General features: G+C 39.0%; 1 protein-coding gene across 1 annotated transcript; it reads left to right on the forward strand.

The window, feature by feature from the left end:
* The first annotated feature begins 1,443 nt into the window (after positions 1-1,443).
* On the forward strand, positions 1,444-3,465 carry LOC124775857 (ankyrin-1-like). Its single transcript, XM_047250691.1, has one exon. The coding sequence runs from the start codon at positions 1,444-1,446 to the stop codon at positions 3,463-3,465; it is 2,022 nt and encodes a 673-aa protein (XP_047106647.1).
* Positions 3,466-15,972: the final 12,507 nt, after the last annotated feature.

Here is a 15,972-nt window from a genome sequence, read left to right on the forward strand (position 1 = left end):
CAGATTCTGAGTGAAACATCTCCATAAGGCAGAGGTTTCCAGTTGTATATTTCTCATTTTAAACCAGTCCCTGAACCAGCTTCTTGTTTTCTTCTTCTTTAAACGCGCTGCCAGAGGCAATGCTGGAAATGCGTCATCTGCGTTTGTAGCCATTCTCACTAGCGCCAAAATACAGCATACAAGGAAAGTGTATGCTTCAAAAGTAAGGTTAAACTGACAAGCTTTCTTAGTACGTGTACGTGCTTCTTTGATACATCCTGGCTAGATAAGAGCGAATTTGACAGACAAGTCTGCTCTTTTAGGACGGACGTAATGAGTTTTAAAAAGTTGCATGGCCCATTCGAAGAAAGTTGACGTAATCATAGAGTTCTGAGAGTAATATTTTCTTTAGCGTATTTTCACGGGTACATCTCTCATTTCAAGCAATTCTCTGGACCAGCCTTTTTTTCGTCTCCTTTAAACACACTGCCGAAGTCAGTACCAGGACTGCTTTGTCTGCGTTTTTCTCGATACTCTCAAAATACGCACGAACTTGAATAGCGTCTGCTTCAAAGTGATGTTAAACTGACATATATTTTTTGAACGTGTACAGAATTGCTTGGCAAATCCGTTGCTAGATAAGGGCGATTTTGTAGAACACGTTTGATCGTTTACGGGGGTCTTTAGTACGTGTATGTGTGTGTGAGTTATGATGAGCACGGACAAACCGTTGCATGTGGACCAACCTTTAATTATCAGTCAAAATCATTAGTGGAGTAAGCAGCGCCGCTGCTGCATTGTGGTGGGACAAGCACGAGCCGTTGGCCAACAGACCCCAGCCGACAGTTGGCAACAGGCCAACAGACCCGAGCCGACAGTTGGCAACAGCTTCCTGTAGATTGCGCGCACTGATTTCGAGGGCGCACATAAATCGTTCGTTATAAAAGTCACATTTCACGTACGAATTACTGTTCCATTCGCATTTACCAATAATTAATATGCATATAGTTGTTAATCGCACGAAGTAGGTAAGTCTTTAAGGTCGATGAACGTGTTGACGTCACTAATGGGATTCACACGGTACACATTTTGTAAGGACTGGATATGTCCACAGTAACGTTCGTATTTGAATGGGCTTGTGGAAGGACCGAAGTTTGATTTATTCTGGTGTATAGTGTTACTATTTCAGTGAGACTGTTCAAAAATCGTACAGTAGAATCAGCCATTTTCGTAGATAATATTTTTGTCACATCTGTATAACCAACGTGGATTAATGTCTCAGATGTTGGAGCACCTGGATTGTGCATTATTTGAGAGCTTGCTTTGCTTTATCGAATCGCAAGCAGTTGCCTTACAGGGACGAATGGCAGCAGTTTAATGTGAGAGTGTCATTCAGAAGGAGGTGTGCAAACGTGTGTGTGCGGCTTTTCTCTGTGTTTGTGTCCGCGATATATTTTGTGAACCATGTACGCGAACAACACCATTAGAGAATTCCACTCTGCGGTAAGAGCCGGCAACTTCCAAGATGTTATGGATATGCTGACGAAAGGAGCAGACGTCGAAGCAGCAGACATTTTCAAGGTACGAGCGCTACACATTGCTGCGGAGCAAGGGCATTTGGACATTCTTAAAGAGCTTATCGCACGGGGCTGTAAAGTAAATGCACAGGCGTCTTGCTCTACTCCGTTGTTTAAGGAACTGGAACGGGGAATGACGCCGTTACATTTAGCAACTAGACATGCCGACCCAATGATCACGCTCACATTGATAAGTGCAGGCGCTAATGTGAACGCTAAAAGTAGCTCCAAAGTGTCCCCACTGCACCTTGCGGCACAGTACGGTCATTTGCCCGTGGTGAAGGCTCTAGTTACTGCGAATGCAGACGTGAACGCCGAGGACAACAAAAAAGTCACCCCACTATTTTTCGCTGTAGCGCAGAATTTTGAAGATGTGGCCGAATTTCTTGTTCAAAGCCGTGCTCGTGTAAATGCTAGAAATGCAGAGCGTGGAACACCATTGCATTTCGCAGCAGAAAGGGGGAACGTAAACATAACAAAGCTGCTGATCCAGAACAAGGCCGCGATTAATTCAGAGACTCTGGAAGGCTTCACTCCGCTACATGTGGCCATACAAAACAGACAGGCTGCAGTGAGCCAGTTTTTGATTAACAGTGGAGCAGATGTGAATGCGAGAGATAACGAGAGGTGGACTCCTTTGCATAATGCAGCATACAGTGGTTACCCAGCGGAAACCGCTAGACTTTTGATTGCGAAAGGTGCTAGTGTGAATGCGAGGGACAAGATTGGAAGAACACCCTTGCACTTTGCTGCAGAGAACAATTTTACCGATGTTGTTACCATCCTCATCAAGAACAAAGCTGACGTGAATGTCACTGACAGTCGAAGGTGGACACCATTGCATTGCGCCGCTTACGAGGGTCATTGGGATACTATAAAAATTCTTATCGCTAGTGGTGCTGAAATTGATCCGAGGACAGAAAAGCAGACAACACCATTGCATTTCGCAGCGGACTACTGGCACGTCGAAGCAGTGAAATACCTTTTGGCAGAAGGAGCAGCAGTTAACGCAGCTGACAACACAGACTGGACGCCGCTTCACTTTGCAGCTGATGAGCGTTCCACCCAAATCACTCCGAAAAGGTCCGGACACTCAGGTACACAGGCGCCGGATTCGAAACTAAACACTATGAAAGCTCTCATTGAAAACGGAGCAGATATAAATGCAAAGGGAAGCAACGATGAAACAGCTCTGCATGTAGCCGTAGAGTATGGCGATCCAGTAGTTGCAAGGTACTTATTAGAGAATGGTGCATACTACAACGCAATTACGCAATCTTTGTTTGGTACCATAACAGCATCAGACATTGCTGCGCTAAAAAGACACGAGAATGTAAATGCTTTATTCCGTGCTACAGATAAGCTGTTTCAAGCTGTGAAAAGAGGCAAGTGTGCTGAAATTGAAAAATGTTTTCAAGAAGGGGCATCAGCCAACAGCAGAAGTATCCAGTATGAAACACCGCTTATATATGCATCTTGGAAAGGAAATTTAGCCGTTGTTAATGTTTTGCTTAAAAATGGAGCGGGTATTAATTTGAGCAATAGTAGTGGCATTACTGCTCTGCATTATGCAGCAAAATTTGGGCATCATGAAATATTGTGCACCTTATTGCAACATGGTGCAGTATATAATGCAAAAACCAAAACAGGCAGAAAATCACCACTACATTTCGCTCAAGAAGGAGGACAAAAAGAAGTCACACAGACTCTAAACCTGATTGAAAGCATGTTTAGTAGAATAAGCAAAAATGATAACACAGTGCTGAAAGAGTTAAATGAATTAAAGGATATAAAGTACGCTGAATTTCTTGCAATAAAAAACTGCAAAAATGTAAATAAAGAATCTCTGTCACAAATAGCTTCAAAAAATGGATATGATGAACTTTGTAAATTTTTTTCTGATTTGTAATGGTGAACTGCTTGTTTGCTACTCATTTATGTCAGTGAATGGTTTTGATTAAAGTAAGGTGTAGTTATATTGCATGCTACTGATTTTCTGAGATTTTATACACTGGAAAATTATATTTTAGTGTTTTTGTAACCTGCAAAGTAGCCATCATTAGCAGTTTCATGGAAGACAAAATTGCTTCACAGTGTAATTGCAATCTATGTACATTCAAGATGTTTAAATTGTCATCTTTTACTTCATTCTATTACTGGTTAACTGACAAACAAAAAGTAAACATTTGCACATCTGGCATTGCTTACCAGATGGCTTGAATACTCCTCTGAATCAGTGCTTATGTTACTGTTTGCTACCAAGAATTATCTAATTTAAAGCATTTCAGAAGTTCACAGTCTTCACTTTTGTGTAAATTTTCATTATGTGAGTTTTTGTTAGTGAACTGATACCATCATGTGTGTTACTTCCATAACAGTCTAGTCTGTTATTACTGTACGTATTTCATAATCTCTCTCACTACACTCTTGGAAGCACGTGAAAACAACCAGTAACTTAACTACTGGTAATTATTTGAATCCTCACAAGGCTTATAATTTTCTTAACAATGCATCAATTACTCACTCCATTAACTGAGAAAAACAAGTTCGAGATAAGTTTCATACTGGAGATGTATTGTAAAATAATAAAAATACTTTCCGTGTATTGAAATAACAATGTGAACGAGATGTTGCATTGATGAAGGCTATACTGTAGCTGTTATTTATAAGCCATATGGATCTCACTGTACTTATTTTTGTAATAATTCAATAAAGTCTTTCAATAATTTGATGTAAAATTTCCATAACTTGCATGTTTTTGTAATCTGAGAGGAATCTGTTTCAAGTAGGAACACTGTAGCCGTCATACTAGGCTGAAGCTATTACCTTTTCGTAACAGTGAAGGCTGATGGGTATCACACCATAAAATCAACTAAACATGTCAGATGTTTTAAATAATAAATAAGAAGTAATGCCCTTTATGTAAAAAAAAATTGTCTTAAATGTATTGTAACAAGAGCTAGTCAATAGAAAAATGAATTTGTATTTTGCCTATGCATGTTTGTAATATTTATATGCTTTACTATCAGTTACTTGCATTTGCAAAAACTGGTCACAGATTTGGAGCCATTTTTGTTTCAACATCTATTGTTGTGTGTGCAGCATTTACAGTACTTTTATAATAAAAAATAAAAATTGCAAATAACATCCAAGTAACTTTCTTGGACATAGAGAATGTGTACCGTAAACAACTAGTTACATAAAAAATAGGTGCATTCCTCACAGTTATACAATTTAGAGTCATGATTCAGGTACAGATAGCAGCAGTCTTGATTAAAACTGGAAGTGATCATAAATGCAGGACACAAATGGAAACTTACTGCTAAGCCAAATATTTTTCATTTATGTTTGAATTTAAGTAAGTCTCATGCTAGTGAAAGCTTCAAATTTGCATTACAGTATTATTTCTTAATTGTGGTTCCAGTACACAGAAACTATAAAATGACGAGGAAAATTGTGTAACAGTAATGGGGTCTGGCAAAAAGCCTATAGATGAACAGTTTATTCATTTAATTTTTTGCATAGAGTCAACAAAAATGACTATTGCAAACACCAGTCTTGTTTACATAATTATGAAGATGTTCATTAAAGTACAAACAAAACAGATAGTTGATATAAGTCAGCAAGACTATAATACAAGCACACAAAGGGAATGTGGTGTCACAGAAGTAGGTATACAACTAAAATATTTCTAATACAAAGTGTAACATCACTTGTTTTCAACTTGGAATTCAGACAGAGACTACAAACATTTCTTTTCCAGGAATAATTTGAGTTTTGTTTTAAAGATTTTTCCATCATAGGCACCTAAGTCTTTTGGCAATTTGTTGAACCAAATTTGACCACTGATGTGTGGGCTGCAATCTATTATTTTTAACTTTGTTCTTTGCCTAAGGTACCGATTTTTATTTCTAGAGTTGTGGTCATGTAAGTCGTCGCATCTTCTTGAATCTTTTTGACAATTTACAAAAAATAAAATTACCTTATATAAATACAGGGAATACACTGTAAGGTACTTATGTTGCACAAAAATCTCTCTAACAGAATCATTATGACCCTGATCATGCATTATTCTAATTGTCTTCTTCTGCAACCACATTAATCTGTCGAGGTGTGTATCAGCAGCACAGCCACGAAGTTCAATACCATAATTTAGTAGCCTAATGGATATATTGTTCCATAGTAAGCAGTTTGAATAGTAGGGTTTGTAACTATTTTGCAAGATGACTGAGTAGGTATAATCCACTACTAATCTTTCCACACACAAAGTTAATATGATTTGACCACCGCAAGTTTTCATGTAAGTATAGGCCCAAGAAATTTGCAGCTATTAGTGTGTGCTGCCTCAATTCCATACACATTATTTATCGAGAGATGATGAGAGTTAACAGTCTTGAATGACAATAATTGTAATTTATTAACATTGGCCTTAAGCTCTTGTTCTTGAAAATAATTAATTATGGTTATTACTCCATCTGTTGCAGAAGGTGTAAGCTCACAGGTATTTTTGCCAAAAAACAACAGAGATGTGTCATCTGTGTAGCACACTATTATGGAATTTTGTGGCTCTGTGACATCATTCACATAGACTAAAAAGAGAAAGTGGCCAAGAATACCGGTAGATCCCTAGGGCACCTTGTTTGACAGTTTCATTAGAAGACTGGGCGGTTGCAACTCTGTCATTAATTTGGTATATAAGCTTTGTGCACTGCTTCCGGTTTGCCAACTAGTTGGTTAGCAGTAGTACTGCTGAATCTTTTAAGCCATATGCCTGAAGTTTCTTTATTAACAGGTTATGTTTAACTGAATCAAATGCCTTGGTAAGATCAAGGAATATGGCTGTTGCCAAATTTCCTTCATCTGGTGCATGATTGCTATGATAGTGCTGTGGTTTTTCCTGAAACCATGTTTTGTTTCAGTGAGTAGGCTATTTGTTGTGAAGTAGTCACTGAGTTGTGAAAGTAAAACATGTGGTGTTGTGGTCTTCAGTCCTGAGACTGGTTTGATGCAGCACTCCATGCTCCTCTATTCTGTGCAAGCTGCTTCATCTCCCAGCACGTACTGCAGGCCACATCCTTCTGAATCTGCTTAGTGTATTCATCTCTTGGTCTCCCTCTAAGATTTTTACCCTCCACACTGCCCTCCAATACTAAATTGCTGATCCCTTGATGCCTAAGAACATGTCCTACCAACCAATCCCTTCTTCTAGTCAAGTTGTGCCACAAACTCCTCTTCTCCCCAATTCTGTTCAATACCTCCTCATTAGTTATGTGATCTACCCATCTAATCTTCAGCATTCTTCTGTAGCACCACATTTCAAAAGCTTCTATTCTCTTCTTGTCCAAACTATTTATTGTCCATGTTTCACTTCCATACATGGCTACACTCCATACAAATACTTTCAGAAACGACTTCCTGACAATTAAATCTATACTCGATGTTAACAAATTTCTCTTCCTCAGAAATGCTTTCCTTGCCATTGCCAGTCTACATTTTATATCCTGTCTACTTCGACCGTCATCAGTTATTTTGTTCCCCAAATAGCAAAACTCCTTTACTACTTTAAGTGTCTCATTTCCTAATCTAATTCTCTCAGCATCACCCGAGTTAACTCAACTACATTCCATTATTCTCGTTTTGATTTTGTTGATGTTCATCTTATATCCTCCTTTCAAGACACTGTCCATTGTGTTCAACTGCTGTCTCTGACAGAATTACAATGTCATCGGCCAACCTCAAAGTTTTTATTTCTTCTCCATGGATTTTAAACCTACTCCGAATTTTTCTTTTGTTTCCTTTACTGTGTGCTCAATATACAGATTGAATAACATCGGGGATAGGCTACAACCCTGTCTCACTCACTTCCCAACCACTGCTTCCCTTTCTTGTCCCTCGACTCTTATAACTGCCATCTGGTTTCTGTACAAATTGTAAATAGCCTTTCACTCCCTGTGTTTTACCCATGCCACCTTCAGAGTATTCCAGTCAACATTGTCAAAAGCTTTCTCTAAGTCTACAAACACTAGAAACATAGGTTTGCCTTTTCTTAATCTAGCTCCTCAGATAAGTCATAGGGTCAGTATTGCCTCACATGTTCCAGTATTTCTACGGAATCCAAACTGATCTTCCCTGGGGTTGGCTTCTACCAGTTTTTCCATTCGTCTATAAAGAATTCGTGTTAGTATTTTGCAGCCGTGACTTATTAAACTGATAGTTCGGTAATTTTCACATCTGTCAACACCTGCTTTCTTTGTGATTGTAATTATTATATTCTTCTAGAAGTCTGAGGGTGTTCCGCCTGTCCCATACATTTTGCTCACCAGTTGGTAGAGTTTTGTCAGGACTGGCTCTCCCAAGGTTGTCAGTAGTTCTAATGGCGTGTTGTCTACTCCCCGGGCCTTGTTTTGACTTAGGTCTTTCAGTGCTCTCTCAAACTCTTCACGCATTATCATATCTCCCATTTCATTTTCATCTACATCCTCTTCCATTTCCATAATATTGCCCTCAAGAACATGGCCCTTGTATAGACCCTCTATATTCTCCTTCCACCTTCTGCTTTCCCTTCTTTGCTTAGAACTGGGTTTCCATCTGAGCTCTTGATATTCATACAAGTGGTTCTCTTCTCTCCAAATGTCTCTTTAATTTTCCTGTAGGCACTATCTATCTTACCCCTAGTGAGATAAGCCTCTACATCCTTACATTTGTCCTCTAGCCATCCCTGCTTAGCCATTTTGCACTTCCTGTCGATATCATTTTTGAGACGTTTGTATTCCTTCATGCCTGCTTCATTTAATGCAATTTTATATTTTCTTCTTTCATCAATTAAATTCAATATATCTTCTGTTACCCAAGAATTTCTACTAGCCCACGTCTTTTTACCAACTTGATCCTCTGCTGCCTTCACTACTTCATTCCTCAAAGCTACCCATTCTTCTTGTACTGTATTTCTATCCCCCATTCCTGTCAATTGTTCCATTATGCTCTCCCTGAAACTCTGTACAACCTCTGGTTTAGTCAGTTTATCCAGGCCCCATCTCTTTAAATTCCCACCTCTTTGCATTTTCTTCAGTTTTAATCTACAGTTCATAACCAATAGATTGTGGTCAGAGTCCACATCTGCCCCTGGAAATGTCTTGAAATTTAAAATCTGGTTCCTAAATCTCTGTCTTACCATTATGTAATCTATCTGAAGCCTTTCAGTATCTCCAGGCTTCTTCCATGTATACAACCTTCTTTTATGATTCTTGAACCAAGTGTTAGCTATGATTCAGTTATGCTCTGTGCAAAATTCTACCAGGCAGCTTCCTATTATATTTCTTACCTCCAATCCATATTCACCTACTATGTTTCCTTCTCTTCCTTTTCCTACTATTCAATTCCAGTCACCCATGACTATTAAATTTTCATCTGCCTTCACTGTCTGAATAATTTCTTTTATCTCATCATACATTTCTTCAGTTTCTTCGTCATCTGCAGAGCTAGTTGGCATATAAACTTGTACTACTGTGGTAGGCATGGGCTTCATAACTATCTTGACCACAATAATGCGTTCACTATGCTGTTTGTAGTAGCTTACCCGCCCTCCTATTTTTTTATTCATTATTAAACCTACTCCTGCATTACCTCTATTTGATTTTGTATTTATAAGCCTGTATTCACCTGACCAAAAGTCTTGTTCCTCCTGCCACCGAACTTCGCTTATTCCCACTATATCTAACTTTAACCTATCCATTTCCCTTTTTAAATTTTCTAACCACCTGTCCGATTAAAGGATCTGACATTCCACTCTCCGATCCATAGAACGCCAGTTTTCTTTCTCCTGATAACGACGTCCTCTTGAGGAATCCCCGCCCGGATATCCGAATGGGGTACTATTTTACCTTCGGAATATTTTACGCAAGAGGACGCCACCATCATTTAACCATACAGTAAAGCTGTATGCCCTCGGGAAAAATTACGGCTGTAGTTTACCCTTTCTTCCAGCTGTTCTCAGTACCATCACAGCAAGGCCATTTTGGTTAGTGTTACAAGGCCAGATCAGTCAATCATCCAGACTGTTGCCCCTGCAACTACTGAAAAGGCTGCTGCCCCTCTTCAGGAACCACATGTTTGTCTGGCTTCTCAACAGATACTCCACCATTGTGGTTGCACCTACAGTACGGCTATCTGTGTCGCTGAGGCACGCAAGCCTCCCCACCAACGGCAAGGTCTATGGTTCATGGGGGGGAGGGGGGGGGGGGGGGAGCAAAACATATTAAAAGATTTTGTTAAATATGGGGATTAATGATACTGGCCTAAAGTTTTCAACCTGTTTTTTTTTTTTTTTTTAGTTCCTTTCTTATAGCCTATACTGGTTTTACTACACTTATTTAAAAATGAGTCTGGGAAGGTGTTTACCTTAATACAACAGTTAATGAGATTGATAATAGGTTTAACTAATTCCTTGTGGCACTTTTTAACTAGGGCTCTAGATATCTCATCCCATCTAGCTGAGTGCTTGATCTTTAATGTTCAGATTATTCGACTTATTTCATGTTCACTCACAGTTCTGACTTCAAAGTTTATATATTGGTTTGAGCAAATGTTAATCGTGCTGTTTTGGTCATCAGGTTGAGTTGGAATGCCACATGGAGTGATGAAATTTTTATTATAAATGTCACAGATTCTTCTCGGATCTTCTATTAATTTTTTCTCATGCAATATGCATATTTGTTTTGTATTCACATTTGATGGTGCTTTCTGGTATTGACTGATGGGCTTCCAAGATGCTTTACTCACATTGTCAGATTTAATGACTGTATCACTGTGCACCTTTTTCCTGAAAGCTGTGCCTTAAACATTTTCTTGGCTTTATAATACTTTTCCTTAAGGATGATAACCTCTTGATTTATAAAGAAATAGAATTGATCCCATTTCTTGTTTGAGCCTTTTACCTCCTAAACACAGTTCCATTCCTCATTGGCTAGTTTATGTTTAAGGCGATTTGTATTGTCATTGTTCAAGATTCGTTTCTGTTCCGTGACATTTGTTGCTTCTGCTGTGTTTACACCCATGTACTCAACACACTGACAATAGTGGTCAGAGTAGTGAAATTCTATATTTCTGTGACAGTATAGAGTATGATAAGCTTGAAACCCTATGAGTTGCTAATAATATATGGATTTGTTGTCCATTTTTACACCGCAGCATTAAAAATTAATGGTGGCCTATGGCATGTGAACATTTATGTCTACTCCTGGTTGCTACTGTATACAGTACTCTCAAAAAAAATTATAGTATCAAGCAAGTAATAAGGTCCTTATAAGATGTCCCTGCCACCCCTGTCCCCTCCACCCTTTCCCTCAGCCCCCTTCTCTTTTCTGTGTGTTTTATGTAAGCTAAATTTAACATAGGAAAATTAGGAGGAAATTCACAACTTTGGAAAGAGGGGAAAACTGTTTCCTCAACTACTGTTTACCTCATATTGGTAGCTTTCATTTAGAAATCAAAGATTAATTGTTATCAACATCTGTAATCATAGAAGCATAACTAAGTGATCTTTGCCACTCATTGTGTCACCAACGCAAGTTTTCAGTTCTCGAGTCTCAATGACGATGTACTTTGTAGAAAGTGGGAATTGTATCACAAGTTTTTAATTTCTTCTTAATGGGTAGAGATTCCAAATTTTGTCCATTATGTCTGATAGGGCTTGGTTGGATATAAGGCATGGTTGAAGACCTGTGCACCATATGAAAGCCATCCCAAGTTTTGATACTCAGCAAAGTCTACATTGATATTAATCTTGTGTCTTGCATTATGATTGTGCAAATTGCAACTTGTTGGAAACTTATCATTATATGGATAGGCTAATGTACTGGTATATACACTGATCAGCCAGAATATTATGACCACCTATCTAATAGTCAGTAGGCACACCTTTGGTATAGAGGCCTTGGTAGGTTGCTGGATGGAGTTGGCACTACATCTGCACACACAATTCACTTAAGTTCCGGAGGGGAGGGAGGGGGAGGGGAGGGAGGATATGAGCTCTGACACCACATTCAGACACATCCCAGATATGTTCAATCAGTTTCAGATCTGGTGATTTGACGGATCAGCGTATCAATTGGAACTTGCCACTGTGTTCCTCAAACCACTGAGCCACACTCCTGGTCTTGTACATGGTGCATTATCTTGCTGAAAAATGCTGTTGCTGTCAGGAAATGTGATCATCATGAGGGGGTCTATGTGGTCTGCAACTAGTTACAATACGCCTTAGCTGTCATTGTGCCTTGTACAAACTCCACTGAGCACATAGATGCTCATGTGAACGTTCTCCAGAGCATAGTGGAACCACCACCAGAGTGTTTCCATCCCACAGCACAAGTGTCAAGGAACTGTTCCCCTGGAAGATGACTGTTTCGCACCCTCCCATTGACGTGATGAAGCAGGTATCAGCATTCATCAGACGCTGCAGTTATCTGCACTGCACCAATGTCCAGTGCAGATGGTCACGTGCCCGTTTCAGTCGTAGTTGTCGATGTTGTGTTATTAACATTGGCACATGCAAGAGTCGTCAGCTGTGGGAGTCCACCATGCACTGTTTGGTGCACTGTGTGTTCAGACACATCTGTACTGTGCCCAGCATTAAAGTCTGATGTTAGTTTCACCCAGATACCCCTTGTCCTGTTTTACCAGTCTGCCCAGCCTATAACATCTGATATCTGTGATGAGGGGTGTCCAGACAACCCTGTGACATCTGAACGTGCCTTTACTCTGGTTTTGCCATTTGTTGAAGAAACTCACCACAGTACTCCTTGAATACCCAACAAGTTGTGCATTTTCCGAAGTGCTCATGCCTCCGGAGCATGACAATCGGATAGATTGCAGGCCTTCCCCATTCTACTCATGACAGTTCACTCACTGATATGCAGCGTGTGTGTGTCTTGACTAGCAGTCATTCCTCTCTAGGTGATGCTGCTATCACCAGGATGGGTTTACATCGATAGTTGGTGGTCATAATGTTCTGGCCGATCAGTGTATTTATCACAAGTGAGTGCTGTGGACAAGTTTGACCATAATTGTAAATGTTAATACAGTTTATCATACATACAGTTAATTCAGTAAATCACGTATATGATGGCTTTAAGGTTAATGATAATATTAAGATTACTGTAAAAGATTCCACTTCATACGGTGTGGAACTCGTTTCTTTTTTTTTTTATATATAATGAATTGATGTTGTTAGGAAAGTGTATTATTGTGTTCCACTATGAAGAACACTTCAGTGATAGTATGTCCTGGCATGGGGGCCATTAAAGTTATTGCAGTTTCTTGTGCTCTGATCCATGCAGAGCTGTTTTGCAGATATGCATTGGAAATTCTGAAGTAATCCTTAAAAAGACAATTGTTTTGTTTATATGCACGGGTATTGAATGTTCAGTATCTTTGGTGTAGGGGAAAGAGGATGTCATGCACCTTGTCTTATTATGTTGAATATAATTCAAATAGCTCAAAATGGTTCAAATGGCTCTGAGCACTATGGGACTTAACATCTGAGATCATCAGTCCCCTAGAACTTAGAACTACTTAAACCTAACTAACCTAAGGACATCACACACATCCATGCCTGAGGCAGGATTTGAACCTGTGACCATAGCGGTCGCGCAGTTCCAGACTGAAGCGCCTAGAACCGCTCGGCCACCATGGCCGGCTCCAATAGCTCATTTTTTGGTTTTGGGTATGGTAAATGGAAATGAGCGTTTGGCGTCATTGGCCGGGAGGCCCCTCGCGGGGCAGGTCCGGCCGCCATATCGCAGGTCTTATTACATTCGGCGCCACATTGGGCGACCTGCACGCCGGATGGGGATGAAATGATGATGAACACAACACAACACCCAGACCCTGAGCGGAGAAAATCTCCGACCCAGCCGGGAATCGAACCCGGGCCCAGAGGACGGCAATCCGTCACGCTGACCACTCAGCTACTGGGGCGGACTTGGGTATGGTTTGGCTGCAGGGTCTATTCCTTGAGACTACAAAGGATGAAAGTATGCAAAATAAATTAATACTCCTTTCTTCAAGTCAGAATTGTTGAGATTACTGCTCAGTGCACGCATGCTGAACTGAGGTTGGTGATTAATATATCTACATGGTGACACCATTTTAGTATTAATCACATAATTTTACACAACATGTGAATGATCTTTAACAGAATTTGATGGCAGTGGATAGGTTTTGTTATTACAGAATTGTGTAATATGTCTCTTCGTGAGATTAGGGCTGTAACTGTTTGCTGTAAATCATAAGTAGGCTTATTTAGATATTGGCTGTTCTGTGTTAAGTTAAGTTGATTTTGAGGTCTTGATTACTTGCTTGTCATCGTCAAACACAGCAGTTTCTGAATGGTCATTTGAAGTTATTAGAGAGTCGTTTGTATCAAGTTTGACCAGAAGCAGACCTGGCATTGACTTGTAAGAAATTCTATATTTTATTTTCTGCATTTCCAAAATAAATTTTATTTCTTAGGTGCAGTTTTATGAATGTGACCTGAATTCTGTTTTGTAGGTAATATCTATACATCTAAAATATGTGTTGCCATTAAGACCGACATATTTTTGTTCAGCAAATAAAACTTTGTGGTTCGCATACGCAAAGGGCTTGGTGAGGTAATATAACATACCAACAGGGTAGTTTTATGTTTTAAGTTTGCCTGTATTTAATTTGTTTGGCTATATATGGTATTTTCTCTGAAGATTCCAGTGTGAAAATCAAACTGAGAAACAGTGAACCCGTTTCGCTCACAATTTATGACTGTTCCCTTTCTACAGATGTTTTTATGAAAACTGGAACAAGTGAAATGGATTTCCGACTTGCTGATTTGAGCGTCTCCATTTTTTGTAGATGTCTTGGATCAATGACTAATAAAAAAGCTCAAAGGTGGCTTTTTAATGCATTTACCTGTGTCAGTGACTTAATGGTTTTCACTATCTCGTTGTGGGTAGTATATAGTAGTTTACACTGTTGCCTGTTAGTAGTGTTTACAGTGTGTACTCCATTGAATCTGATTCATCAATATTTGATTGTTTATTAAGAGCTGCAATGTTTACAGTTATTGTGGGTAAGTAATCATTAAATTTAACAATATGATGAAAAGGATAGTTGCTACCCACCATACAGTAGAGATACTGCGTCGCAGATGGGCACAACAAAAAGTCAGTCACAAAATAAGCTTTCGGCCAACAAGATCTTCATCAAAAATAGACAACAGACACATATCGGGATGAGAAGGAAAGGTTGGTTTTCCGAAAGATTGCATAAGTAATACCTCTTTTATATGTGTGTTCTACTGCCACCACTTAGAGTTTTTATCTATTCTTTTACAAAATATAACAATGAATAGAATCAATTATTGATTATATAATGTAATGGATAGATAAAAAGTGTACTCACGAAGCGGTGGCAGGGGAACACGTACACAGAAGAATGTAACTTAATATGACATTTTTGTCATTAAGAAACAACCGTGCTTGTTAAAATAATTTTTGTCAAGCACGATTACATTTATGTTTATAGAGCACTGACTTTGACTGTTATGAACTGTGGTTTTAAGGTCTATTTGCAGCACAGGAGGACCATGCATTTTTCTTTTATGATATAGGCATGTTTTACTATCATCATTTGACAAACATTGTCAGGTAGACTAATTACAATAGAATTTACACCCAAATAACTGAAACTACTTTGGTTAGGAACATCTTGTCATTGGCTGTTGTGCTATGGCCTTTAGTTTACACTAGGAACTTTGCTGCGGAAAATAATGCAAAACTGGACGTTGACAACTAGCCTATGTGTCCTTGATCTGTAAGTAATATCAGATCAAGAAATCTAACATTGTTTGTTAGAAAAAGAAATCTGTATTAAAATCTCCTCAAACAATGAGTAGTTAAGACTCCATGTATTTACTAACTGCCAGGACACAAAATGCATGAGGGTGAATCAGTAAATGAAACAGAATATTTTGATTTCTTTGGTGTCTATATCGACAAGACTATGAACCGGACGTCATATGTTACAGATATCCTTAAATACCTAACCTGTGGAACTTCTGTTTCATGAACAATAACTAATTCTGGAGATGAAAATGTGAAAAAGTTGATTTACTTTTTCTATTTTCACCCACTAATACTTATGGTATTATGTTATAGGGAAACTTTAAGAAAGAAAGTGTTTGTTGTGTAGAGATGCATAAAAGGGTAATAAGTGGTGTCCACACTAGAAGCTCTTATAGGCACATCTTTAAAGTATCAGGCATACTGACAACAAGCTCACAATATATTAATTCCATTATGAAGTTTGTTGTCAACAACCAATGACAATTCAAAAACAACAGTAACATTCATTAATGAAGGAGAAATGACATACGCTATCCTTCACT

This window comes from Schistocerca piceifrons, chromosome 2, assembly GCF_021461385.2.
Source record: "Schistocerca piceifrons isolate TAMUIC-IGC-003096 chromosome 2, iqSchPice1.1, whole genome shotgun sequence".
NCBI lineage: Eukaryota > Metazoa > Arthropoda > Insecta > Orthoptera > Acrididae > Schistocerca > Schistocerca piceifrons.